Source organism: Triplophysa dalaica, chromosome 17 (assembly GCF_015846415.1).
Source record: "Triplophysa dalaica isolate WHDGS20190420 chromosome 17, ASM1584641v1, whole genome shotgun sequence".
NCBI lineage: Eukaryota > Metazoa > Chordata > Actinopteri > Cypriniformes > Nemacheilidae > Triplophysa > Triplophysa dalaica.
In genome coordinates this window covers 14,489,690-14,516,902 of record NC_079558.1, presented here as the reverse complement: position 1 = coordinate 14,516,902, position 27,213 = coordinate 14,489,690, and the positions used below count along the sequence as shown (strand labels likewise).

General features: G+C 43.3%; 1 protein-coding gene across 2 annotated transcripts in view; it reads left to right on the top strand.

Moving 5' to 3' along the window:
* Nucleotides 1-27,213, top strand: part of abcc3 (ATP-binding cassette, sub-family C (CFTR/MRP), member 3) — a 68,964-nt gene that overhangs the window by 20,917 nt on the left and 20,834 nt on the right. For both annotated transcript variants that reach the window (XM_056771085.1, XM_056771087.1), the window contains exons 2-12: nucleotides 3,695-3,871; nucleotides 3,967-4,092; nucleotides 4,419-4,556; nucleotides 6,083-6,205; nucleotides 6,414-6,475; nucleotides 6,677-6,808; nucleotides 10,923-11,156; nucleotides 18,782-18,959; nucleotides 25,120-25,281; nucleotides 26,104-26,196; nucleotides 26,659-26,862. In XM_056771085.1, the coding sequence (XP_056627063.1) occupies nucleotides 3,695-3,871; nucleotides 3,967-4,092; nucleotides 4,419-4,556; nucleotides 6,083-6,205; nucleotides 6,414-6,475; nucleotides 6,677-6,808; nucleotides 10,923-11,156; nucleotides 18,782-18,959; nucleotides 25,120-25,281; nucleotides 26,104-26,196; nucleotides 26,659-26,862 (1,629 nt within the window). The remainder of the gene's footprint in view (nucleotides 1-3,694; nucleotides 3,872-3,966; nucleotides 4,093-4,418; nucleotides 4,557-6,082; nucleotides 6,206-6,413; nucleotides 6,476-6,676; nucleotides 6,809-10,922; nucleotides 11,157-18,781; nucleotides 18,960-25,119; nucleotides 25,282-26,103; nucleotides 26,197-26,658; nucleotides 26,863-27,213) is intronic.

Here is a 27,213-nt window from a genome sequence, read left to right as displayed (position 1 = left end):
TGCTAGTTTTTAAAGTTTTTAAACAAAAAAAAAATTTTGGTACCAAATTTTGAAAGTATACAATGTTTTAATAATGTTTTCAAAACATACGTTTCATAACATTAGTTTTTTTACATTCTATCATGTGGATGTTCTTTATCAGTGTTGTGTTCAATGTTACATAAAGTACTTTGCTCTCGCTTGTTTTTGAATAATGTTTACGTGCATCACTCTCCCAGACTGTATAAATCCACCCACGTTCAGACTGCTGACAGATGCTGAGAATCAGGGCAGCTGTGTTTATTTAACAGGGTGGGGGACGTGTTTATCTTTTTCCTAGTGTCATGTAAATTTGTTTATAGCATCTTTTGGTAAGTGCGTTCTTAACATCTTTCGTGGTTGCATTGCAGGATGTTAACAGACCTCGCTGAGAGCTGAAAAGTGTTGCCAAATTTGTAAATATAGTCATGCGATCATATACTTAAGATATGCTTCTTATAGTGGTTGGGAAGTTGTCTTGCAAACATGCTTGTAGTATGCTTGACTTATGCTGATAAAATCTTTGAGGTCTGTTGACTGATAAATGTGATATGTGGTTTAATGGTGAAATTAAAGATAAATTATTTTGTAATCTTTTTTAATTATCATGTCATGGAAATACTTTTTTCACCAGAATACATAAGAGGATATTTTGAAGAACATTGATAACCAAACAACTTTGGCCCCCATTGACAATCAAACTTTAGTCTTTCGGCATTCTCTTAGACCCTTCTGAAATGAGTGTGTCGTTTTTAGGACCAATATATGCTGTTCTGCACACAAACCGTAAAATGGTTTTAACAGCACCGCCTCAAAATAACATCCTCTTTACATTGTGACTGGTTCATAAAACTGTTAAGAACAGGGTTTAAAGGTTGCAAACGTTAACGTTGAAAATACATTTTTAAGTTGCTTTTTCTAAGCATTGCAATCTTCAGAAGGAAATGCAGAGCTGAATCTGTGGCACACACACACAGAAATAGCACAATGTTTGGCCAAGTTTCTATTCTCGTGTTATTCAAAGATAATAGAAAGAGCCATTGCTGGAGCCTGGTTTATTACTTATTGTAAATATATTTGGACTTGTTGCCTTTACCGAATATTTTCACTGTACAATGAAAAGTAAAAAAGTAGAGTATTTGGTAAAAGTCAGGAACAAGTTAGGTTCAGTTAAACCTGCCGCCAGATACAGTTATAGTATTTAGTTAAATATTGAGGTAAATATGAATCTTGATGATAGTGAATCATGAAATGATTTTGTTTCCTTTTTCCTGGTTACATTAACATACAGCAATATGTTCTAGCATTAAGGGACTTGGGCAGAGATGTCCCAAACAAGAACACCCTGTGGGATTAAAAAATAATAAAGCAATTACTGTATGAACCAGTGTAAAGATTTGAGATACAGAATATACAAGTATATACAAGTGGTGTATACAAGAACTGTAACATTATAAATATAATATATAGCTAAATATAAGTGGTGGGCATAGATTAATTTTTTTAATCTAGATTAATCTAGATTAATTCCAAGATTAATCTAGATTAATCTAGATTAAAATGGCTCATTTGAATTCGGCCGAAGGCATTCAGAATATGTGTGCTACCCAAATAATGACTAAAAGTAAATCTTTGAGAACGGGTTTCTCAAGCCAGGTGGCGCATTAGACCAGGGGCTCATCTCCTGTTTCCAAAATGCATCACAAACTGCTTGAGAAAGCTGTTCTACTATGATAATTGGTGATGAAAATTAAATTATTTTCAATAAGATGAACTTGTGTTTACTTCCGCATTAGCTAAGGGATGATTTGCGTTTAGGTGGGACTTGAGACTGGAAGAGCTCCTACAGTACATTTACGTTTAGTCATTTAGCAGACGCTTTTATCCAAAGCAACTTACAAAGAGTGAGGGAGCAACAAGCGATATGTCATACAGGAGCCATAATACATTAGATCTCAATACAAAGTTACTGGTTTCAACTAAAGCTAGACAACTACCTGTTGATAGAAAATGTTTTTTTTAAACCAATTCTGCATTGCACAAGGTGCAAACAACCTTAGTCTTGTTGATGTTTCTATTGGGAAGCTTCTTAAAAATAATTTTTCCCTGAAGCAAACCCGGCGGCTTCATATCTGCATCCATGTTAGCACGTCACGTTTGATGCGGTAATTTCACATTAACGTTATGTTGTGTTCAGACCAAATGCGAATGGCGTGTCAAGCGCGATTGATTTATATGTTAATACAAAGAGCCAATAGACCTACTTGCTGCGCGAATGAAGCCCTGGTTATGAGATGATGAGGCGGCTTCTGCTTCCGCGAATGACGTGAATCACGCGAGTTGAAAAATCTCGTTCTCGCCCCGTACAGTGCAGTTAAGCTGGTATACATCCGCGCTAAAATATCAAGGTGAAAGTCATCATAGCTTGCGTAGTATAGACCCAGCTCCCAACCCAACTTTGAGAATAGATTAACGGCGACATTTTTTTTATCGCGCGATAAGAGTCTCACTGCTAACGCCGTTAACGGCCCACCACTACTAAATATACATGACCTGAAGAAAGTAGCTTTTTAGGTAAAAAAACTTGTTGTACGGGTCTTGTTTCTTGTTGAAGAATTATAATTTTAAAGAACCTCACCAGTTAACACAAGCAGCTAGACAAGTTTCCGTAGAGCTGATGTAATCAAACGCACATCAGAATGGTGACTTTGTTATTCAGGTGGTTTTTGCCTCAGCCCTAAGTTTTATGTCTCAGTCGGCCTTACCGACCAAAATGGATTAACATACAGGAATCACCTTTCTGTTACACAGCATTGTGTATGAGATTGACAGACTGACCTCATAACCATGGTTAAGGCAGCACAGTGGAGGGTTTCTTCCCTTTAAACCACAGACCACATCCTACTAAAGCGCTCGGCTGTGTTGTCTCCTGGGTCCTTGCTTTGAAAACAACAGGCTGATAAACCGGCTTACAGTATACCTGACAGTTATCATCCTCCCATTTAAAGGGAATGTAAAACAGTGAAGAAAAATGGGAAGTGGTAAAACTGAAATGTGGTGGTACACAACTTTGTCAATTTCAAATTCTTTCAAAAGTCTTGTTGTTTGCATTATAAGAGTAACTGTTCAGTTTTTGGTAGTTTTTTTCTCAAACCCTTCGCTAGTTACAGTGTTGACAGATGTTGACAGAATAAAACTGGATAAAGCCTGCAGTTGTTGAGGTGAAATGAGAAAAAAGTACACAAATACACATCTGAGATCGTACCAGCTCTCTGTGATTTATAAGAACAAGGCACCTCTCTAGAGATGTAAGTTATATCTTTTATAGTGATGGTTGCCACATTGGTGCCGCAACTGTGACCGAAGATGTTCACTAGAGGACTGTTGTTTGTTATAAGTCATTACAAACAAACCTTTTATTCTCACAATTGCCTAACTTTGTTTTCTTGTTATTACTCAATATGTGTCGACAACGTTTGACAAACAATGATACACAGACAATGTGTTTCATAATTTAAAAATGCATCATAAATATTGACAAACAACAATACCCATTCATTCAGTTTTGCTGACCAAATGTTTTTGAAAATATTTTAAAACTAGTTGGTTGTGTAAAGTTCAAATAGTTCAAGCAGGATCATAACCATCAGCATGATGTGTTTTTTCTCTCCCCCAGGAACCCAATCTCACCATATACACAGAACTGCCTGACTTACCAGAATGCTTTCAGATGTCAATACTGCCATGGGCTCCCTGTATCTATCTGTGGGCGATGTCCCCTTTCTACATCCTCTATCTCAAGAGGAACAACAGAGGTTACATCATGATGTCTATATTAAACCGAATCAAAACGGTGAGACAGATTGTCTTCCTGCTGGAGTGCATATGAGTTTATATGGTTAAACTTCATGTTATCTCGTTGTAATGGTGGATTTTGTCTGTGTACAGGTTCTCGGTTTGATATTGTGGATAGTTTGCTGGACAGATCTTTTTTCTGCATTTCATGAGATGAACGAGGGTCAACCTAAACCTCCTATATATTTTGTTACACCTTTAATAGTTGGTATGACAATGGTAAGTGACAAAAGCATATTAAAATGTTATCACCAATAAGTGTGGACAAAATAGGTGACACAACAACGGTCTGTAGTCAAGTCAGCTTTATGTCACTTCACTTAACAGTATAAAAGTTTCTTTCAAACGCACACCGAAATTTCCAATAAAAAAAATACAGGTTGTTATATAAATATGTTTACAAATATTGCATTTCTGATTACTATAATGCTTTTTATATTTTTTTAATTGTTCCATGGCAGCTTTACAACAAAAATAGCCCAACATTGTAAAGCACAAAAAATGTGTCAAAACTAAAAGTTTTTACTTTCCCTCTTTCCTTTCAGTTGCTAGTCACATTCCTGATCCAGTTTGAGAGGTTGAGAGGGGTGCAGTCATCCGGTGTGCTTTTAATCTTTTGGACCATCTCAGTGCTGTGCGCCATCGTGCCTTTCCGCTCCAAAATCATGCAAACCAATCATGGGGTCAGCAACGTCTATCTTCACCATTTCACATTCATTTACCAACTATTTTTAAGAGATACTTCACCCAAGAATGAAAATTTTGTAATGATTTACTCAACCTCAAGTTAGGGCTGAACGATTAATTGAATTCGCTTTGTGTTAAACGAGATTTTCTAACCTCAAAGCCTGCGATTAATTGTGGGGATGTAAAGTTTGATGCGACCCCGCTCTGAGCCCAAAAGCATTAAAAAATGCATGGAAAATGCTCAGGACGTATGCTTGCTCTCTCGTGGTGACTGCCTGCACGTGAAGAGAGCGCATTGCACCTGATTCGCGTCACGACTGTGTCACTCTCTATTTCTGTGTGCTTGCAGCGCGTCTGTATTTTAACCATAGCCACGGCTGAAGAGCGAGTTGCACCACATGCACGCCACGACTGTGCATGTCTCTATTTAGGCGCGCTGCCCTGCATTTAAAATTAATTTGTACATTGACCTGTTGTACATTAATGGCCTTCATGTTACACCAAGCTTATTCGTCAGTGCTTTATGTCATGACAATTATTACATGTTTACATGGTTAGAAATTTAACAAATCATTCAATGTACTTGTATTGAGGTAATTCTATAAAAATATGTCAATCAATTCATGAATCAACTAATTTTATTTTAAACCTTGCCTAAAGTTTATGTTAAATCTGTCTAATATTGCATTGGTTACCATGATCTATTGATTGGGTGGACTATCCCTTTAATTTACTGAACGTCAGTCTAAATTTACATAGTTAAAACAATAATTAAGAAATTGATAAAATCTCAAAAATATTAAAAAGTCATTATACATGTGTAATATTTAAGACTTATATCCTCTTAAATATTTCATCAGACAGTAAAAAATACCAGATCGATGTCCAATATGCAAGCAATTGAAAATTTGAAAACATTAAAAAAACAAATTGAAAAGTGCAAGCATGTGGTTTTGAAATGTTTGACTAATTCTGGATGTTTTCTTCCTCGTACTGATCATGTGCGTCTTTTGACCTACATATTCAGAGACGTCAAGCCTGGAGAAGTTCACTTAAGGACATGACTATATTCGAGAGAATAGTGTTTCTGTTGTTCCTGAAACCTGCTTCAAACAAACAGCTTATCTAACTCAGAGAGCAACAAACACACAGCTCAAGCCTGGCAAATACAGTACACTAGCTGCTCCTTTTGAAGTAAAGTGTCTAGTAATAATAGTCGATTTGATGAACACATCTGTTTAAGAAAAACCTAGAAACTAGAAATTGTGTATGCACATTTCAAATAATACATGGTTAAGAGTACATGGTTTATCAACATCAATAAAAATAATTTACATTTGTAAAACAACCATCTTTTTTAAGGGAATGCCACATGTGCGGCTTGCATCTTAAAATTGACAGGAAACAAGCTTTCTAGAATCTGTCTGCTTATTAAACAGCATGGAGGGAAATAAGGCCGTTCAGGACTGACTGGATTTTTCTTGTTATGATAAGTTGATAAAGCAGAATTCTTTGTTTTCAGGAGATCAAAGACAAGCTGAGATTCACAACGTTCTACATTTACTTTGGGCTCACCCTGATTGAACTCATCCTGTCATGTTTCAATGAAAAGCCTCCTCTTTTCTCCAGTGTGGTCACTGACCCTGTAAGTGTGTAAATATGCTGTTTTATTTACTCAAAGGCTAACAGTCGCCCTGTTTTTCAAAATCTTTGTCTTAATGATTCATCAGCGGTTTAGAAAATATTTTGAAAATGGATGTATTAACACAACCTTCTTTATCCACTTCATTCCTAAAACATGAAAAAGGCCATTGAAACGTCAAAGGCTGAAGTGCACGTGATTTTTTTTCCAGAACGTATGTCCAGAAACGACAGCTGGATTCCTTTCAAGAATGACCTTCTGGTGGTTTACAGGGTGAGCTTCACAAATCTTACTAATATTTTGAATACCTGATTTTTATATCTAAGTAATACATGTGGCATGTTGCCTATTAAACGTGGTGACTTGATATGTGTACTGCACACACCTTCCACACTGTTTTAATACCAGATTGTTGGAAGGCAACATTATTGTAATTGTATTTTGTTCAAGAGATAATTTCTTTCTGTTCTACAGGTTGGCTATCAAAGGCTACAAATCCCCACTCGAGAGCAAAGACCTTTGGTCCTTGAACAAGCAAGACAGTTCAGAGTTGGTGGTACCTTCTCTGCTCAATGAATGGGAGGTTGAGAAATCCAAAGTACACAGGTATACTTTAATATATAGAAAAAGTTCATTAAAGTTTTTAATTGATAGTTTTCCCCAAAATGAAAATTCTTGTCATTTCAAACCTGTTTGACTTTCTTGTATGGACTCAAACCAATGCAAATAGGTGCCAGTTATCAACATTCTTCAAAATATCTTCTTTTGTGTTCTGCGGAAGAAAGAAAGTCAAACAGGTTTGAAATTACATGAGGGCGAGTAAATGATGACAGATTTTTTGTTTTGGGTTAACTATCATTTTAAATCAGGCCTTGTTATCAGACCGAGTTTTCATTTGTTGGGTTGAAATCAAATTTTTAGTGATAATAGATTTGATGAAGATATGTTACAATTACGAACCCTCAATGTACTCTCAAAGGTGAACCTGTGATCTAGAGGTCTGCATTCTTGCGGCACGGGATTCAATTTTTGGGATAAAAGATGGTAGCGTTCAGAAACTCTGGTACGCGGCTAAGCGGGTCTTTGGATGGGTGCCCACTCCCGACATCCTTCTAACTGACCACATGTAGAGCCTGATCTAAGGACTCTGTTATGCATGTGCTGGACCAGTTCTTACTCCTTTATAAGTTTAATTTGCATGCCTTAGCCCCCAGATAGAGAGGGCAGATCACCGAGTTTACCTTAGCGAGAGTTCGTGCTTTTTAGAGGGGAGAAGGTCATCAGGACATTTCTTGCATGGATGTTAAATAGTTTGGTTAAAAAAGTGATGTCATTTTGCAAGAGCTATCTAACAGGTTTTGTTTATTCATATTTTGCATATAGTTTGAGTAAAATACGTTGTATTTTATGTATTTAATAAATTTTTCTCTGTGACATTTTGTCTACTGTATTGACATGAAAATGCAAGAACAATTTTGTATATTGACAAGACGATAAAAAATAACTGATATGTTTGTTATATTTGTTATAGAGAAAGTTAAATGTCAGTTCTTAAATGTGAGATCTGGAAACGTGATCTAAAATTAGCAGGATCTGTCGGGTCTGGATAAAAATCATTCTTAGTGTAACACTCCGGTGTGTTCCCTGCCTGTTCTACGTTTTCCCCCATGGACTATCATTTTGCCACGCTCTCTCACCTGTGTTTTGTTCTCTTTTACTTTTGCACCGGCACCCCATTATCTAGTTTATCCCCATCTCCTGTGTTGTCCTTGTTATCTGTTCTATGTAAGTTCTCCCCTTAGTTCAGTTCCTGGCAAAGTTTTAATGTTCTAATGTTGTTAGATGTTTGTCTGTGTTAATGCTATCCTCTGGAATATATCCTGTTTACTTTGGTTTTGTTTAATCTTTTGAATTACCTGTATTCGAGGAGTGGATTGTTTGTATTAAAGCCTTCAACCCGATCTATGGTGTGAGATCTTTCTGTCCTCAAGTAACCTGTGACAGAATACTTAACCTACAAAAAGATGGATAATCTGCGGCTCAAAATCTCTCCAGAGGACAATCTGAGGTACCACCTCAGCCAGGACGAGATATGTGGAGGACTTCCTCGGTCTGAGTCGCGGGTTGAGTTGGGATGATCGCTCACTTAATGCATGTTTTTTGATGGAGTAGGATGATGACTCCCTGCGGGGTCTGTGTCCTGAGTTCAGGGACAGACCCGTTGCGGAGTTTGTCGATCATCATCCGATCCCGTCCGTGCACGGGCGAGCGATCCAGCTCACCACGCGATCTTCCCGAGGTCCTCCACTGGAGACAGAGTGTGCAGAGATCCAGGGCCTACAAGATCCGCTACCCAGCCGACAGAGAGGCATCCCCGCCTTAGGAAACGGCATGCGGCTAAAGTACCTCCTGAATCTGCGTCTCGTTGCTTCCTGGAGGCTGCCGTTAGTTGCGGTCGAGGTATGGAAGGCCGTATGGGCCAAAACCCCCCGCAACCACACCAGCCGGAGCCTACGGAAGTTGTTCTCCCGGAGCTTCCCCTGGCACAGCAGATATTCTGGGAATTCGACCCCCTGTTCCATACCCCCACAGAGCTAGTTCCATTGCTGCTGTTCCTGGATCCCGTTCCAGTATGTTTGCCCCTGGATCCCGTTCCAGTATGTGTGCCCCTGGATCCCGTTCCAGTATGTGTGCCCCTGGATCCCGTTCCAGTATGTGTGTCCCTGGCTCCCATTCCAGAACATGTGCCCCTGGATAACACTGCAGTGGCAGTGATGGCATTGGCAGCGGCCTGTGTCTGGGCAGCCATCGTCCCCATGAACCCTGAGGGCTCCAGTTCAGGACTCCCACCCTCCCTCTTTCTCCTACATCTGGACTGTCTCCCCTGTCATCATTGCCATCGCGACTGGAGGACCCTTCGTCTCCACCCTCAGCCTCCGAATCCCTGACTCCGTCTCAGCCCATCAACCGGGTCGTCCACCACCTCCACCGGGCTCCCTAGTCCCGCCAGCTCTTTTGGGCTCCTCTCTCCCCCCAGCTACACCTTGGTCCTCTGTCTCTCCGGGTCCGCCGCGGACTCCCAGATCTCAGTTTCTGCCTCAGGCGCCGGAGCCTTCAGTTCCACCCTGGACCTTTGGATCCTTGCCATCACCCAGGCTCTTCGGCTCTCGGTCTCTGCCTCAGGTTCCTCCTACGTCGCCTCTGTCGGCCAGCTCCTTGACGTCGTCAGCCTCTCCTCCTCCACGGTTCCATCCTCCATCGGCTCCTTTGGCGGTCACCATCAGGACTGTGGCCTGGATTGTCTCTGGCTACTCCTGCTCGGGTTCCCTCCGGTCTCGAGCATGGCTATGTCCACCGTCAACACCCCCCTTTGGATCTTCTGGTCGTCTGCGTCTGCCTGTCTTCACCTGTCTTCCAAGGTTCGTCCTCCACCTGATACCCCACCCGTCCTCCTCTGTTGTATCCATTATGGTGCGAGGCCACACCTTTTCAGGAGGGGGCGTACTGGTTTACTCCTGTGTGTTCCCTGCCTGTTCTACGTTTTTCCCCATGGACAATCATTTTGCCACGCTCTCTCACCTGTGTTTTTTTTTTTTTTACTTTTGCACCTGCACCCCATTATCTTGTTCATCCCCATCACCTGTGTTGTCCTTGTTATCTGTTCCATTTAAGTTCTCCCCTTAGTTCAGTTCCTGGTCGAGTATTAATGTTTTAATGTTCTAACGTTGTTAGATGTATGTCTGTGTTAATGCTATCCTCTGGAATATATCCGGTTTACTTAGGTTTTGTTATTCTTTATGATTACCTGTTTTTGAGGAGTTGATTGTTTGCATAAAAGCCTTCAACCGGAGCTATGGTCTGATATCTTTCTATCCTCAAGAACCCGTGACACTAAGCAGATAGCGGGCGAATTTTCATCGAGATGGGGTGGGCAGACCTCTACTGTTGACTCAACAGTCCATCAAATGCTTCATCACTGTGGGAAAGACTGCATACTTAACATTGATATCATGCCCAAATGGATAGGATTTGTTTCTTTGTATACTTAAACATAACATTGCAGAAGTTAAATGGGTTATGAAAGACGTTTCTTGTTAACTTCACTGTAAGAACTCTGTTTCACGTTTATTTTATAGTTTTTGTCTTTAAAATATTAGTTTGGTAATAATTTTGGAGATTTGAATATCGTTTGAATTTGATCAATTCCGATTCGACTCATCGATTGATGCCAAAGTTGTAAAAATGTTAAACATTAAGATTAAATCAGGAAATCCAACCAGATTATAAGTATAGGGTAAGGCCATCCATACTGTAACTTTCAAGAGTGTAACCAACGGTATGAATTTTAGGAGCATGAGCGCAGTCACCTAAATTTACAGAACAAAGGACACACATTTATGGGTTGGCCTATACACATTGCTCATCCTTCAGTGTTTGTGCCGAGAACATAAAGCATACTTTAAATCCTGAGGCCTTTTGAGGAGAGTTGTGCTATTACTTTTTCAAGCAATCAGAGTATTAACAAAATATGGTGGATTGTTATAATCCTTTAGATTTACATTGAAGGATGGACCTGAGCTATATGTCTGAACCAGAATGTCATAAACTGTATATGGTTAGGCTCTTTTGAGACAGGCCCACACAAACTAGCAACTGAAAGTCATTCAAAACATTGTCATTCGAACATTGATATTCTTAACATGAATTTTTCTTCACACAGTGAACCAAACGTGAAGGAACAGGCCACATTTATTAAAACTGGCACAGGCGCTGAAACCAACCACGTGGGCGACAATCCTGAGGAGGCGGAGGTTCTGCTGTCCAAGCGAAAGGAGTCAAGGCAGCCCTCCTTTCTGTGGGCCCTCATTAGAGCTTTTGGTCCCTACTTTCTCATCGGATCTGCTTTCAAACTGCTGCAGGATCTCGTTTCTTTTGTTAACCCTCAGTTACTCAGGTACATGAAGCTGTATAATTCACTGATGGGGCGAACACAGTAGAGTTATAGCTAAATTATAGGGAAGGTTGCGATACGTGTTCCGTGTACCTGACACATAAATGTGTCACAAATGCTGTGAAAGCTGCCAGGAAATGATGCGTGATGTTTAATCAGTATATGTTGCTTTTCTATGACAGTGCTGCTGCTGTTTTTATGGATGTCCAGCAGAAGCAATTGTTTGCTGCACGTAACGATGAATGAAGATATTATGATAATAACAGAGATAATTGCTTCTAATATTAGTGTTGTTTAGTTAGAAATGGGATGTATTACCCACATGGCTTTATTTTGTTTATTAAAAGCACTTAGAACTAACACAAAATATGCTAATTAGATGGACGGTGGTGAAAAATTGGCCTCTTACAAACTGGGAAATCATTTGCATGATGTTTTACAATGCAAATGGATTATGAAAAAATGTTGCTTGCATCCTCAACATTTCGAATGCACATGGCACCCAGTATATATGACATATGTAAATATAAACCACATTGCATGGAATCAACAACACATCAACAATGCAACTATGTGTACTTGATAGTTCAACTTAAAATGAAAATTCTTTCAGTCATTTACCAAACCTGTATGATTTTCTTTCTTCTGCGGATCACAAAAGAAGATATTTGGAAGAATGTTGGTAGCCAAACAACATTTGCCCCTCAGTATCTTCTATTGTATGGACACAAAACGTCTTGGTTACGTATGTAACCTCAGTTCCCTGATGGAGGGAACGAGACGTTGTGTCGAGAACGACAGATGGGGTTCGCCCTTGAGAACCAATCAACTCTGACTACTATAGAAAAGGCCAATGAAATTTGGCGAATGCAATTTGCATGCCGGGCTCCGCCCCCGGAAATCCGGTATAAAAGGAGGCCGGCGTGCAGCATTCACTTACCTTTGTTCTGAAGAGCCTGAGACCTCTCAAACTGCAGCAGAATACGATACGTGTTCGTGGCATAAGGGACACAACGTCTCGTTCCCTCCATCAGGGAACTGAGGTTACATACGTAACCAAGACGTTCCCTTTCTGTCGGTCTCTCGACGTTGTGTCGAGAACGACAGATGGGGTTGCCTATGGAAAACGCCACAACGCTGTATCGCGTCACAATCTCTAGCGAAGCGACGGTAACAAGCCTGGGCGTGTCATCTCGAAGCTTTCGTGAGACTGTAACCTTCCAGTGTGGTGGTCGGGGGGTTCCAGAGCTTTCTTGGAGAAAGATGGGTACAGCCCTGACCGGTAACTTTCACGGACGGGGCCTTAGCTCTCTATAGGCGAGAGGCCGTCCAGATCAGTTTACACCGGGTAAGCGCGACTCTTAATCAGAGAAGCGCTACAGAGGCCACCTCCTACCCGTGGGGAGGAATATGGTGGATATAGGTATGGTCTCGTCCTTGGAGGAGAACGCATGGAACGTGCGGACTGAGTAGTTAACCGCGAGGTGGAGGCCCACCTGGGGAAGCTCATGGGTTACCAGGAGTGGGAACCATTCTCATGAGGATACATCAGACGGAACAGCCCACGGAGGGGGTGTTACAGACGTCCGGTAGCACTAGGTCCGGTTAGAGCTATCTGTGATAGCTCACATGGTATCCCGGCCTAAGGGGGAAGGCTGCTCTGCCCAGCCAGCCCCCAGGGGGTGCTTGTTTGGTGATGGATGGAATGCCTATTCTTAACCAGTGTCTGGGTAAGAAGGGAGGCTGGTGAGGTACCAGTTTCTTAGCGATGTGTTCGGGTAAGAAGAAAAGGTAAATAGCACACTGACCCAACCTTCTAGAGGGTGGAAAGGTGCTTTCGCAGGCATACGCCCCCCCGGATGCCAGTCCTACATGTCGCCACGCAGGACGTGGGCTGACACCGGGTTTACGCGAAGGTTGTTAACCCTTGCGAAGGTGTTTGGGCATAGCCCAACCCGCAGCTCTACAGATGTCTGCTAGAGAGGCGCTTCTGCCAGTGTCCAGGAGGTGGCTAAACTCCGTGTGGAGTGAGCCCTCACTGCCAATGGGCATGGGAGATTCTGAGATCGGAATGCCGTCGTAACGGCGTCCACGACCCAGTGCGCCAGCCTCTGTTTGGAGACAGCCTTCCCCTTCTGCTGTCCTCCAACAGACACGGAGCTGGTCAGAGCTTCAGAGCTCTGCGTGCGGTCCAGTACGTACTGGACACAACACTAATCGGGTTGGGTCTTCCTCCCCTATGGGGAGCGCCTGCAAGTTCACCACTTGGCCCCGGAGGGAGTAGTGGGAACTTCTTGGGCACGCATCCGGGCCTGGGTCTCAAGATAACGTGAGAGTATCCAGGGCCGAGTTTAAGGCAATCCAGTGACACGGAGGATGCTCGGTGGTCCCCTACCCTCTTGAAGGAAGTGAGCGCCGTCAGGAGGGCCGTCTTACTCTATGAGGAAGATCGGAACCTCCGAGGGGCTCTTTGGGGGGCCCTGAGGCTCCCCAGGACCACTTAGGGTCCCAAGAGGGTATGGAGCGGAGATGAGGCGGATTCCGCCCTCTCGCTGCTTAGGAACCTGGTGACCAGGTCGTGTTGCCCTAGAAACTTTCCACCGACTGAGTCGTGATGAGTGGCAATAGCGACTACATACACTTTCAGTGTGGAAGGGAGATGTTAGTCTCCAGTCTCGTGAGGAGGGGAACACAATCCTGATCAAGCACCTCAGTGGGTCTTTCTCGTTGAGAAAGACACCAGGACGAGAAGAGGCACCGTCTAGAGGCGTGTAACCGCCTAGTAGATGGGGCCCTAGCCTGGGTGATGGTCTCAGCCGTATAGGGGGAGTAGCCATCTTAGGATCTTCTCGTCCCGTCTAGAGACCAGACATGGGTGTTCCAGAGGTCTGATCTGGGATGCCAGAACGTGTCCTTCCCCTGAGAGAGCAGGTCCTCTGTCAGGGGAATGGTTCAGGGGGAGTCGCTGTCCAGAGCATCGGCTCTGAGGCCAAGTGCGGTTAGACCGGTGTGGTGTAACCAATAACACTTGGTGCTCCTGCTCCCTGACCTTGCACAGAGTCTGTACAAGAAGGCTCCTGGGGGGGGGAAGGTGTGCTTCCGCCCATCCCGCGGCCAGCTGTGCGCAAGGATATCCGTGCCGAGGGCAGGGACTATCAAGCGGGCAAATGGTGGTGTTACGGGAGGTGAACAGGTTTTACCTGGGCCTACCCGAACAGCCTCCAAATGAGCTGGACTGCACGGGGGTGGAGTCGCCACTCTCCACGAGGCATAAACTGGCGAGAAAGCACGTCGGCTGTCTAGTTCAGTTTGCCCGGGGTGTGTGGCCTGCAGGGAACGAGTCACCTGTTGACTCCACCGGAGGAGGCGTCGAGCAAGTTGTGTTTAGCTGCTGTGTGCGAACGCCACCCTGACGATCTGTATTCGCTACAGCTATAGTGCTGTCCTCGGAACAGCATGTGCATGTCTCGCACGAGAGGCCGTAGCCTGCTCAGTGCAAGTAGCATAGCCCACAACTCTTGGCAATTGATATGCCAGCGCAGGCGGGGGTTCGTCCAACACCCCACCTGCGTGCCCGTTGCACACTACACCGCACCCCTGCAGGGAGACTTCAGTCGTCACCACGACCTGCCTCATAACCTGCTCAGAGGGACCTGAGTCCGTCGACAAGTCATAAAGACTAGGGGTTATGGTGCGTCGGCAGCAGGGCGGCATCACCATGCGCCTGCTGCCGGTGTGCCACGCTCTCCTCGGAACTCGACTCTGAAACCAGTGTTGGAGCGGTGTCATGTGCATCAACTCGAGGGGTATTAGCCCGCGAGGACGCCATGTGTCCCAGGAGCCTCTGAATTGTTTCAGGGGGACCGCTGTCTGCCTAAAATGTTCATTTCAGACAGTTCAACACTGGTTGGGCACAACTGCGGACAGGTGTGCCGACATGGTGACAGAGTTGAGTTCCATACCGAGAAAGAGGATGCTCTGCACTGGGGAGAGCTTGCCCCTCTCTTGGTTGACCTGGAGTCCCAATCGACCTAGGTGCCGGAGCACCAGGTCCCTTTGTGTACATAACAGATCTCGCGAGTGTGCCAAGATAGGCCAGTCGCTGAGATAGTTTAGTACCCGCTCGCCTTCCTCCTCTCAGGGAGAAAGGGCGGTCAGGGACAGACCGAAAGGGAGGACTCTGTACTGATATGCCCGCCTCTCGCACGCGAACCGTGGGAACGGCCGGTGTCGAGGAGGATCGAGACATGAAAGTAAGCGTCCTTCAGGTCGATTGCCACGAACCAATCCTGACACCTCATAGATGTCAGGACGCGCCTCTGTGTGAGCACCCTGAATGGCAGCTTGTGAAGGTGCTCTGTTCAGGGTACGCAGCCTTTGGGGGCAACCCGCCGTCTTTCTTGGGAACGATGAAGTGCGGGTGGTGACCCACTGAACATCTTGGTTTTGAGGGACGAACTCGATGCCTGTTTTGCCAGAAGGGTGGTGACCTCTACCCGAAGTACGGAGGCGTCCCTGCCTCTGACAGAGGGAGAGATGATGCCCCGAAACTTGGGTGAGTCTCTGGCGAACTGGATCGAGTAACCAAGACGGACCGCCCTCATTAGCCAGCGAGACAGTGTGGGCAGCTCTCGAGCTCCCAGGGACTGTGACAGGGTGACCAAGGGGACGGTCTGCTTCATCATTCCCACGGGGGGTGGTTCGTCGGCTGGCGGAGCTAACCATGTCGCGGGGAGTCCCCGGAGGGAAAGTTTTTGCTCCGCCTGCTTACCTGCCTGGCGGGACAACGGCACGCACTGTCGGTTTGAGAGTGGTGACGGCTGTCGTATGTATGTACGACCTCATGCCTCGCCAGGGTGTGAGGTCGGTTCGCCGAGCACAGTCCAGTGGAGTGTGCGATCGGCTGCAAGTAAACCTGGGGAGAACAGAAAACTCAGTGAGTAAGTGGGCGCCAAGCCCTAACAAGGGCCCGGCTTTGGTGACGAGGCAGGAGTCGTCCCGTACCGACCGATCAGAGCCGTGGCTGTGAAGGTTCGGGCCCGATGTTGTTCTCCCTGGGGTCTTCCCGTCAGTGTCCCTTCTCGCGAGGAGGTTGCTGACGGGGTGGAGGTTTCCCCCTCGACCTCTGCTTCCGGGGTGCCGCCTGTGGGGGCACAGGAACCGGAGCCGATGTCGAAAGGGTCCTGGGTTGCAGGGAAGCAGACGTCACGTGAGATCTCGGAGGCCTGTAGGCGGCCGAGTCGCGGCGTGAAAAAAAAAAAAATGTGGTTAATTGCCACTGTCTGCTTCGCCGTCAAAAAACTGCTGAGCGCAGTCCTCGACGGTGTTACCAACAACCCACCCTGCGAGATGAGTGCATCAAGAAAGCGGACTTCCTTGCTGTCACTCTTCTGCACAAGGTATAGCCGGGGGTGTCTCTCCTGGACCACTACCGTGGACATCGTCCGACCCAGGGCCCGTGCCGCCGCCTTAGTCGCCCGTAGAGCGCTGTCAGCGGTGGCACGGAGATCCTGCATTATACCCGGGTCGGCCTTACCCTCGTGGAGCCCTCTCAACGCCCTGGCCTGGCGGACCTGCAGGATGGCCAAGGCATAGAGAGAGGAGGCAGCCTGGCCCGCAACATCGCAAGCTTTCGACACCAGTGATGCCGAAGTCTTGCGTGCTTTGGACGGTAGGAGTGGTCGATCCCCCCCCAGGTGGTAGCCGTCCGCGGCACAGGTGCACCGCAGGCGGACGTTCCACCCGGGGGATCTCGACGCAGTCCTTGGCTGCCTCACCATCGAGGGAAGTAAGGGAGCCGGAGCTGGTTTCACTGGAACGGTCCGTGAGTGGAGCGTCCCAAGTTTTACACAGCTCCTCATGCACCTCCGGGAAAAACATGGCACCCGGGGTGGGCGCGGTTTGCACCGCGCACCGACCTCGGGAACCACGTATTCCCGGGTTAGCACGGATGACATCACTTCTGCTTCCTCCTGAACTCGACCGCTGGGGGTGGAGTTTGGATTCGGCAGAGTCGGATGCCAGTCTCCCTCCGATGCTGCGAGCGACATCTCATCTACGTCACACATCGTTTCCGAGTGTGTGCGTGAGGATCCGGACGGTATGCCACCGCCGGTTGGGGAACGTTCAGAAGAGCGAATCGGGGTGCGATCGGCCCGTGAGCACTTGGCTGGCGGGTTTACGTTCGCAGAGTTCCCCGTATCACTAACGCTGCTAACGTGGGTGGTCATCGGGGCCGTAGCCACAGATGTCACAGCCCGGGTAGCAGACGAAATGGTGGCTGGTTCCCGTAGGAAGACAGCCACCCGTGACCGCAACTTCTGAATGACAATCTGCCCGCAGTGCAGGCAGATGTGTCAACGAACGCTGCTTCAGTGTGCTGGACGCCCAGACACCTAATGCAGCGATCGTGTCCATCCCCCTCCTCGATGAGGGTGCCGCACCCAAGAGAACAGCGGGACATGCCGCGCTGGAGAATGCTCAGTCAGTCCTGAAAAGGACTTTTAGAAAAAATCTCTAACACCTCCGGAACCGCCGAGACGCCCAGGGGAAGGTCGCTGCAGGAAGGGACGATCCGCTGTAACACGTCGTAGCACCAGCGTGTAGTTGTAGAGGATTGAATCCTGAGTTGTACTCATGAGCGATGGCTCTGAAGAACAAAAGGTAAGTGAATGCTGCACGCCGGCCTCCTTTTATACCGGATTTCCGGGGGCGGAGCCCGGCATGCAAATTGCATTCGCCAAATTTCATTGGCCTTTTCTATAGTAGTCAGAGTTGATTGGTTCTCAAGGGCGAACCCCATCTGTCGTTCTCGACACAACGTCGAGAGACCGACAGAAAGGGAACCACTGAGACATTTCTCAAAATATCTTCTTTTACTGTATGTTCCACAGAAGGAGTCATACTTTATACAGGTTTTGACCGACATGAGGGTTAATAAATGATGACACAATTTTTATCATAAGGTGAACTGTCTCTTTAAAGGAGTCATTCGCCGGAAGTATGTGTTTGTCTCTGTCTTTTGTGTATTAGAAGTTGCCCATGCATGTATTAGACACGTGAAATTGCAAAAAATTTAGTGTCGGAACAAAAGATGTTTTCTATCTAGAAGCGAATGCTCACCTTGACCTGCCTGAAACGCCTCGTGTAACCACACCCCCACAACAACTTGGCGTCAGCTCGTGGAGTGATTTGACTTAACGGCCCAAATCTACACGCAAGTAATGTGGGCGGTCTTGTAGATATCATTGTACCGTTGCCGGCGCAGCCTGATGTTCTGAATATTTGAAGAGGCGTTACATTTCTGTGCAGTAATCAACCAATCACTACGCACTTGTGACCTGGCCAATCATAGCACACTTCGCTTTTCAGAGCGATGAGCTTTGTAAAATATAAGTGCATTTCACAGAGGCGGAGCAAAGAGGAGATATAAACATGTATAGTATGGGAAAAATACAGCATTTTTTAACCTTAAATCGTGTATACACATTGTATTACATCTAAAGCAAACAATAAAGCAAACAGTCAAATGACCCCTTTAATGTGGGAAAGTATTATGTTTAGGTTCAGGGCTACTAACATCTATAACAATATATAAAATATGTGTTATATGTTCTGTCGATTTTCAGGATGTTGATTATCTTCACAAAACAGCCAGACGTTCCGATGTGGTGGGGCTACGCTCTGGCCTTTCTGATGTTCGGCACTTCCCTCCTGCAGACGCTCATCTTGCATCAGCACTTTCAGTACTGCTTTGTCACTGGCATGAGGCTTCGTACTGGAATCATAGGGGCCATCTACAGGAAGGTACAATATCAAATAGATAACCAGCAGATATTTCAGAATCAAAATGAGCTTTATTGCCAAGTGTGCTTGGACTCACAAGGAATTTGTCTAAGTGACCGAAGCTTCCAGTGCACATACAGGTTAGAAAAGTTACAAGGAACAGGTAACAAAACGTAAAAATAAATATGTGAGTGACAATACACATTTGACAAAAATGACAATATAAGACAAACAGAAGTATATTGTATGTACTATATACATTACATTAATGCATTTGGCAGACACTTTTATCCAAAGCGACTTATTGTATTGTACTATACATTTTGTTTCCGACTATGTGCAAAGCCCTGGGATCGAACCCATGATCTTGGCATTGCTAGTGCCATGCTCCAGCCACTGAGCAACAGGAAGGCTGTGTGAAATACTGTGTTATATACAAGTAATGAAAGGGAATGTGGATAGCTGAATATTATATCAGTAACATGCATAATAAATATGAGTATATATAGTTGTGAATTTCACATGTTTTTGTTTGCACGGTAGAATATTTAACTGTTCATGAGAGAGATGGCCTGAGGGAAGAAACTTTTCCCATGTCTGGCTGTTTTGGTGCTCAGTTCTCTGTTGCTCCAACCAGACAACAGCAGTTCAAAGAGAAAGTGTGCGGGGTCCAGATTTATTTCGCAAGTTCTTTTACTCACTCTGGATGATAAAAGTTCATGAAATGTGGGAAGAGTTGTGCCCCTGATTCGCACAGCAGTCCGGACTATCCGTTGTATTCTTCCGAGGTCAGTTTCTGCAGCTGAGCCGAAACAGACAGTTATGGAAGTGCAGAGGACGGATTTAATGACAGTTGAGTAGAACTGTAAGAGCAGCTCCAGCGGCAGGTTGAACATCCTCAGCTGGCGAAGGAAGTACAGCCTCTGCTTGGCCTTTTTGACAATAAAGTCAATGTGAATGTCCCACTTCAGTTCCTGTGATATGGTGGTGCCTAGGAACCTGATTGACCACAGTGCTGTTCATGATGGTGAGTGTGGGGAGTGCGAGGGTGGGGGGTTTCTCCTAAAGTCCACTATCATCTCCACTGTTTTTAAGGTGTTTAGCTTGTGCTTATTGTTATGACTGCACCAGACAGCCAGCTGCTCAAACTCACTTCTTTACGCAGACTTGTCACCGTCCTGGATGAGGCTAAAAACTGCAGTGTTGTCTGCAAACTTCACAAGCTTGATACAGGGGTCAGTAGAGCTGCAGTCGTTGGTGTACACGAGGAAGCGCAGTGGGAAGAGCACACATCCCTGGGGGGCACCAGTGCTTATAGTACGGCTGTTGGATGTGAATATATAAATTCTAACCAGCTGTTGCCTGTCTGTCAAAAATCTGGTGATCCATTGACAGACAGAGCTAGGTACAGAGAGCTGGGTTAGTTTGGTCTGGAGGAGTGTTGGGACGATGGTGTTAAAGGCTGAACTGAATTCCATAAACAGGATCCTTGCATAATTCCCTGGTCTGTCCAGATGTTGTTGGGTGTAATGCAGTGCCATGTCATGCACAGACCTGTTTGTTCGGTAAGCAAACTGCAGGGGTTCCAGTAAAGGTCTTGTGATGTCTTTTCAGGTTTCTCTTTTGTTTCCTAAAGACCTGATGCACATTATCTCCAATGATCTGAAGTGCAGAAGGGGAGGAGAGGGGGTAGCTGTTGGTGTTGATGGCTGTGTAGAGAGTTGCTCAGTGTGGGGTGTGAGACCGGGGGTTTCAATACCACAGTAAAACTCATTCAGGTCAACAGCGACCTGTTGATTTGCCTCAGTGCTGGGGGATGGTGACTTGTAATTTGTGATGTCTTTAATGGCTTTCCACACCGAGACAGGGTCGTTTGCTGAAAACTTGTTTTCTAGCTTTTAGTGTATTGTAGCTCTTCTTAGCCACTCTAATTTCCTTTGTCAGTGTGTTCTTGGATGTGGGAAAGTGCTGTCAACCCCTTGTATAAAAACTCTGAATACAGATACTTGAGCTTACATCAACAGTAAGTTGTACTTGAATTTATTATTCTTGCTATGACTTTACTGTTTTGACTGTCAGAAGCAAGAGTTACATTTACAACAAAAACATTAAACTTTCTTTCAAAAAATGTTGTGTAGAGGACACTGCTTATTTAAAATGTTGCAGTTTCACTGTGTACACTCCAGGGTTAGAATGCAGCCCTAAGGTCCCAACATTTGCATTTATCTTTTTTATTTGAATCACATTTCCTGTTCTCGTAGAAACATTGTGTACATAGAACTAATGACTGCAAGTCACAGATGTCCAGCGATAATGTGATAAGAACCTCTATCCATGAAATGACTCATGCATGTGAAAGGTAAAGGTAGAGCAGGGATTTCGTTGTAGTAGTAGGTGTGATGCTGTATAGGCGTGGATGCCTGTTTAAACACAGTAGTACACCTTTACCCAGAAATGCTAAATACTTTAATGCTGCAGGCATGCATAGTCATGGGTGTGACTCTATTTAAGTATACATGTTTCACTGGCAACATTCCTCATTTAATACACCAAAAAATCTGCTGTGTCATAGGATGTGTCTAAAATACCTAAGGCGTCAGAGTTGAAACAAGGTTTGACCCTTATAAAACAAGTGTGGATAGCATAGGGGTGTGCGATATGACGATATTAGATCGCGAACGATTAAAATGACTGCACGATCCACTTTTTCGGGAAAATCGTTAAATCGTCCTATATAGTGCTGTTCTATAGAATTCGTAAACATACTTGCGATAGATTGCGCCATGTTAACAAGCTCGTATACGTTGCTTGTGATTTCAGTAAGATTAAGTGACGCGGTCAGTGAAGATGGAGGGAAACACGGAGGACTTGGTCCCTAAAAAAAGTTCTCCATCAGTAATAATGAAATGGTTTGGGTTTTCCCCAACTGACACGGCCCAAACAACAGTTATTTGCAAATGTGGCAATCATAAGATTCGAGCGTCGTTAAGGCAACAGAACGAACCTTTTTAACGACCTCAAAATAAAAGGGACTGAAAGAGTATGCCGACAGTCAAATTATAAAGGGATCCCACGCGAGTAAATCAGGTACAACCAAGCATTCGGAAACTAAAAGGCTTAAACAACGAATTTAGCGAAAGAACCATTTGAGAAAGGAACTCCGTATCCGTATGACAGAACGAGCAAGCGCTGGAAAGATGTCACTGACGCGGTCGCATTTTACCTGGCCAAAGACATGATTCCCATAAAGACTGTGGAAAATAAGGGCTTTAAAAAACTGCTCAAAGTCGTAGATCCACGTTACGAAATACCCAGCCAAAAATATTTATCCTCCACGCCCATTCCACAGCTTTACTCCGAGTGCCGCAACAAGATGAAAAACAAAATTCAAAATGTAAAGTTTTTTGCTAACAGCTGATTTATGGTCTTGCACTTGCATTAAATATTAACTTGATTAAAATATTCTTCATAATATAAATGGTAAAGAGTATATTTTTATATGGGGACTTAGTTTGGCTGTATTGAATCCCCTTTAATTTGCAAAATAGTCTTAAAACCAACTTGAAGAAGAACCGCGATAAAATCGTGAATCGTGATCTATCTGGAAAAAATCGTGATTTGATTTTTTTTTTCTAGATCGCCCACCCCTAGGATAGCATTATTTTCACTGTAAACGAAGGTACCAGAGAGAGTGTCCAAAGAACCATGGATCTGTAATTTTCATCTTTCTGATAAAAAATTTCACTGTAAGCATAAATAACAGCATTAACTTGGCAAATGCCATGGTAATGCATGCACGACTAGCCTTGCATTGAAGGATTTTAATGCATTATATGGAGGCAACCACCCTCTGCTTCGCTTTCTTGACCTCTATGTTTTGTTTATTTTTTGTTTATTTTATTTATAAAGCACAATAAAACAATGCATGCCATGCATATGTATTACTCTCTTGGACTCGGCAGAATTCAAAAAGGGCTTAACTTTGGCCAGTAATCTCAGCTGAAAAAAAAACAAGATTTGACCACTGTATTTACCTGCTTATCAGAAAGGCGGAGTCAAAGACAACACCTACGTTTTTAAACAATGGCTTCGCAGACACTGCTAAACTGCCCAACACTTGATTTAAGGTTCCAGAGACAACTAGAGGTCCAAAAACAATTGCCTCTGTATTACTCTCATTTACATTTACATTACATTTTACATTTAGCAGACGCTTTTATCCAAAGCGACTTACATTGCGTTATCCTATACATTTACACATAGGTATTTGCAATCCCCTGGGTTCGAACCCACAACCTTGCGTTGCAATGCTCTCACCACTGAGCTACAGGAAAGCTCAGTGGTTTAAATTTAAATTTAAGATCTTAATAGAGATCGAAGCCTTAATGTCTGAGATACAAGCTGCAAGAGCACACAGACCAGTACTGTCACCTTGCCGGATGGATACATATATCTGCATATCATCTGGGTAAAAAATGAAACAATACTTTGTGTTTTCTAAAAATTTAACCCAAGCAAGTACAAAGGAAACACAATGGGAGCAAGAATAGATCCTTGGGGGACCCCAAAAATCAAACAAGCTTTTGATGACAGACATCCATCCAGATAAACAGAAAAATATATATTATTTAAATATGTCTTCCACCACTTCAATGCCTGACCTTTAATACCCACATAGCATTCAAGATGCGATAGTAAAATATCATGGTCAACGGTATCAAAGGCCACACTCTAATCCAACAGCAAAAGTAATTCACATGAGTCCACAGATAATAAAATAACATTAGACACTCTTAATGGAGCAGATTCGGTGCTATGGCGTTTCCTAAAATGAAAGGTTCAGAAACTCGATTTAATTCTAAAAAAGATAATAATTGGACAGAAACTACCTTTTTAAGGATTTTTTGAGATAAAAGGTAAAGTTGAAATTGGCCTTAAATCGGAGAGAACTGACATGTCCAGATTAGTTTTTTTCAACAAAGGTCTAACAGAAGCAAGCTTTGGGACATGTCCTGAAGACAGAGCCTTATTAATTATTTATAGGATATAGGGCCCTATAACATCAAAACTCTAAATAAGTAGGCGAACTGGGATAATGTCAGTTTTAGAAGTAGTAGGCTTTAATTTCACAATAACCTCATCAAGTGTATCAACAGAGATCATTTCAAATATATCTAGAGATGAATTGCAAACCAGAGGAACAGAGGGATCGTACTTTCCAGGAACAATGAGCTGTCTACTGTCTACTCTATTTCCTGAATCTTGTTTGTGAACTACCTTAAAAAGCATTCACACATAGTAGCTGGATCATAAAAGTGCAAATCACTAGGAGGATTTATGACCGAATTTATTGTGGAGAACAAAATCTTTGGTCTTTTCACTATTTACCCATGGTTCTGTCTTGGATTTCAGATTCTTTCTATGCAGTGGAGCAATGACATCTAGAATAAATTAAAAAGTTAGTCAATCAATTGATGAACAGTTAGGAAAGACCAGCTGGCGTTGTTCGTTAAAATCCTTTTATGCACGGTTAGCCGTAGATTATCTTTTACACATGGGTCAATGACGTATAATGACCACTTATCATGTGGTGCGACCAATAATATCAGTAATTTTATTAAATTAAATATAAAATATCACATTTTTGTGGCTGAAATATAAATCTCTGATACATTTTCTTAAGTGAATGGTATTTTTCAAATCATTTAAATCAGTTGTATGAGATGTTAAAAAAAATATGTGTGTTCATTTTGTCAATTTAAGGAAAGAAAATTAAAGAAGTAAAATACGAGATGATTATTTGCCTAAATGAATGGAAATACTTTGTTTCTCAACACTTTAAATAATAAAGATTTGTAAAAAAACGTTTCCATTAACAGTAAAGTTTGACATTATAAACGCCAGATCAAGAGCAGGGTGCTGTGATGGCATGTAGGCTACACTGTAACCTTTCTGTTGTTTAAACTTGGCGAAGTGATATCGAACTTTAATGTGGTCAGCAGACCTGGAACACCTTCATAGGTGTGCATACTTTACTGAAAGTTAATTCATACCCATAGAATGTTTGCCAATCAATCAGATTAAAGCATTCAACAGCCCCGGGGTGTAAAGCTAAATATCGCACGTAATAATTTTGTCATAATCATGGATACATGTTTGAAATTTTGTACATCTCTCGCAGTCACTGGTGATCACAAATGAGGCCAAACGTTCATCTACGGTGGGAGAGGTGGTCAACCTGATGTCTGTGGATGCCCAGCGATTCATGGATCTCACCACCTTCCTGAACATGCTGTGGTCAGCACCATTGCAGATTTTCCTTGCTCTTTTCTTCCTCTGGGAGGTAAACATTCAACAACTCGATTAGATCACTATATCGTCTTGTGCTTCTTTTGTTATTTGGGTAATCATTTTCATAGACACATAATGTCAAAATTCTAGTCAAATTTCTTTACCAGTGCAGTCTGGTATGTATCTATTACATAGTAATGGGGCAAAACATCTATAGTTCAAATTAAGATAAATATGTCTCAATCACTAAGCATGCATACACAAAACTTTGTGCGTGAAACCTGCGTACGATTGTTTTCACGAACAAGTCAACAAGTCATTCACTAAATCTTTTTTACTAAAATGTATTCTAAATTTAAGAAAAATAAAGGAACAGCTGAAAGCACACATTCGCAAAAAAATTACAGTCTCCCTTTTTAGGACAAAATGACAAAATGTATGTTTCATCTTAGAATAATAGTTATATTCTTTAATAATAATACATATATAGAGAGAGAACTGTGAACTGCGTGTCTTTATAAATGGTGTATTATTGTGTACTATGCAAATGACTAAACTTGTGCACGTAGCTGCTCATTTAGAATACTCCAAATTCAGTAACACTAGGACGAGGTTAAGAACAAATTTATGTGTGTACGTATGTGTTGTGAATTTTGCGTACTTTTTGGTGAGAAGTTAAAATCTATGCAATTATCAATGAATGAGTCCAATTTATTTAGCTTTGTTTGATATACAGTATTGGTAGTGTAGGGTCACCAATCACCAGTTCAAATAAATCTGGATCCACAAACACACATAAGGACCACAACTTTAGAACAGCCAGTTGTGTTAACTAGACACCAAAACATCTCACCGTTTTATTTCTTGTTTTCAGAATCTAGGTCCCTCAGTTCTTGCCGGTGTGGCCGTGATGGTTCTGCTTATCCCTTTCAATGCTTTTATTGCCATGAAGACCAGAACTTACCAGGTTTCATTTTCTCTCCTTTGCAAATTTGCATCTTTGTCTGTCTGTTATACCACCACACAGAAGTATTTTTAACCCTACACAATATTTTCTTCTGATCTTTGGTTTTAACAGGATCTGTTCAGTCTGTCACATTTTCGTGAGGCTTTAAGCAAACTATAACTTCCCCTTTATTTGCTTACGTCTACAATGTGAACCTCTTAAGAGCGAAAATCTGATCCAGACTGAATGTATAGTTCTATTAATTTAGAAAGTAACATACACTGTGTGTTATTTCAGAGAAGTTTGCAATACTTAGTAGTAAACATCTGATTTGAAAACCAAATAGGATTTGTGGTCAGTGTGAATAAAGTCATGGGGTTACAAGGTGGACCATGTTAGAAAACAAACTTTAGAAAAAGGAGACATGACTCTTGCTCAAAATCTTTATTATCTGATGACGCTTTCTATATGTATTCTATATAGGTGGAGCAGATGAAACATAAAGATGACCGTATCAAGCTGATGAATGAGATTCTAAATGGCATAAAGGTGTTGAAACTTTACGCATGGGAGGTGTCATTCAAAGAGAAGATCCTTCAGATTCGACAGAAAGAGCTCAACGTGCTACGCAAGACCGCTTACCTCAGTGCTTTATCCACCATGGCCTGGACCAGTGCTCCATTCCTGGTAACATATTTTTTAATTTTCTTATCTCGTACTGTGTGGTCAAATGCAAAATAGATGTATTTGATATGCTAAATGATGTGGTAGATCTCCATGTTAGTGACACATTTACTAAAAGAAAGTAAGTCATATACAGGTTTAAAATGGCATAAATATATATGAATAGAAGGCTTTTGTTTTGGGCTACACCATCCCTTTAAGAAGCATTTTTGCTTTGGACTATTGTTTTGAGCAGAAAACGTCTTGGTCACATATGTAACCTCAGTTCCCTGATGTTGGGAACGAGAAATTGTGTCGATAACGACAGATGGGGTTCGCCCTTGAGAACCAATCAACTCTGACTACTATAGAAAA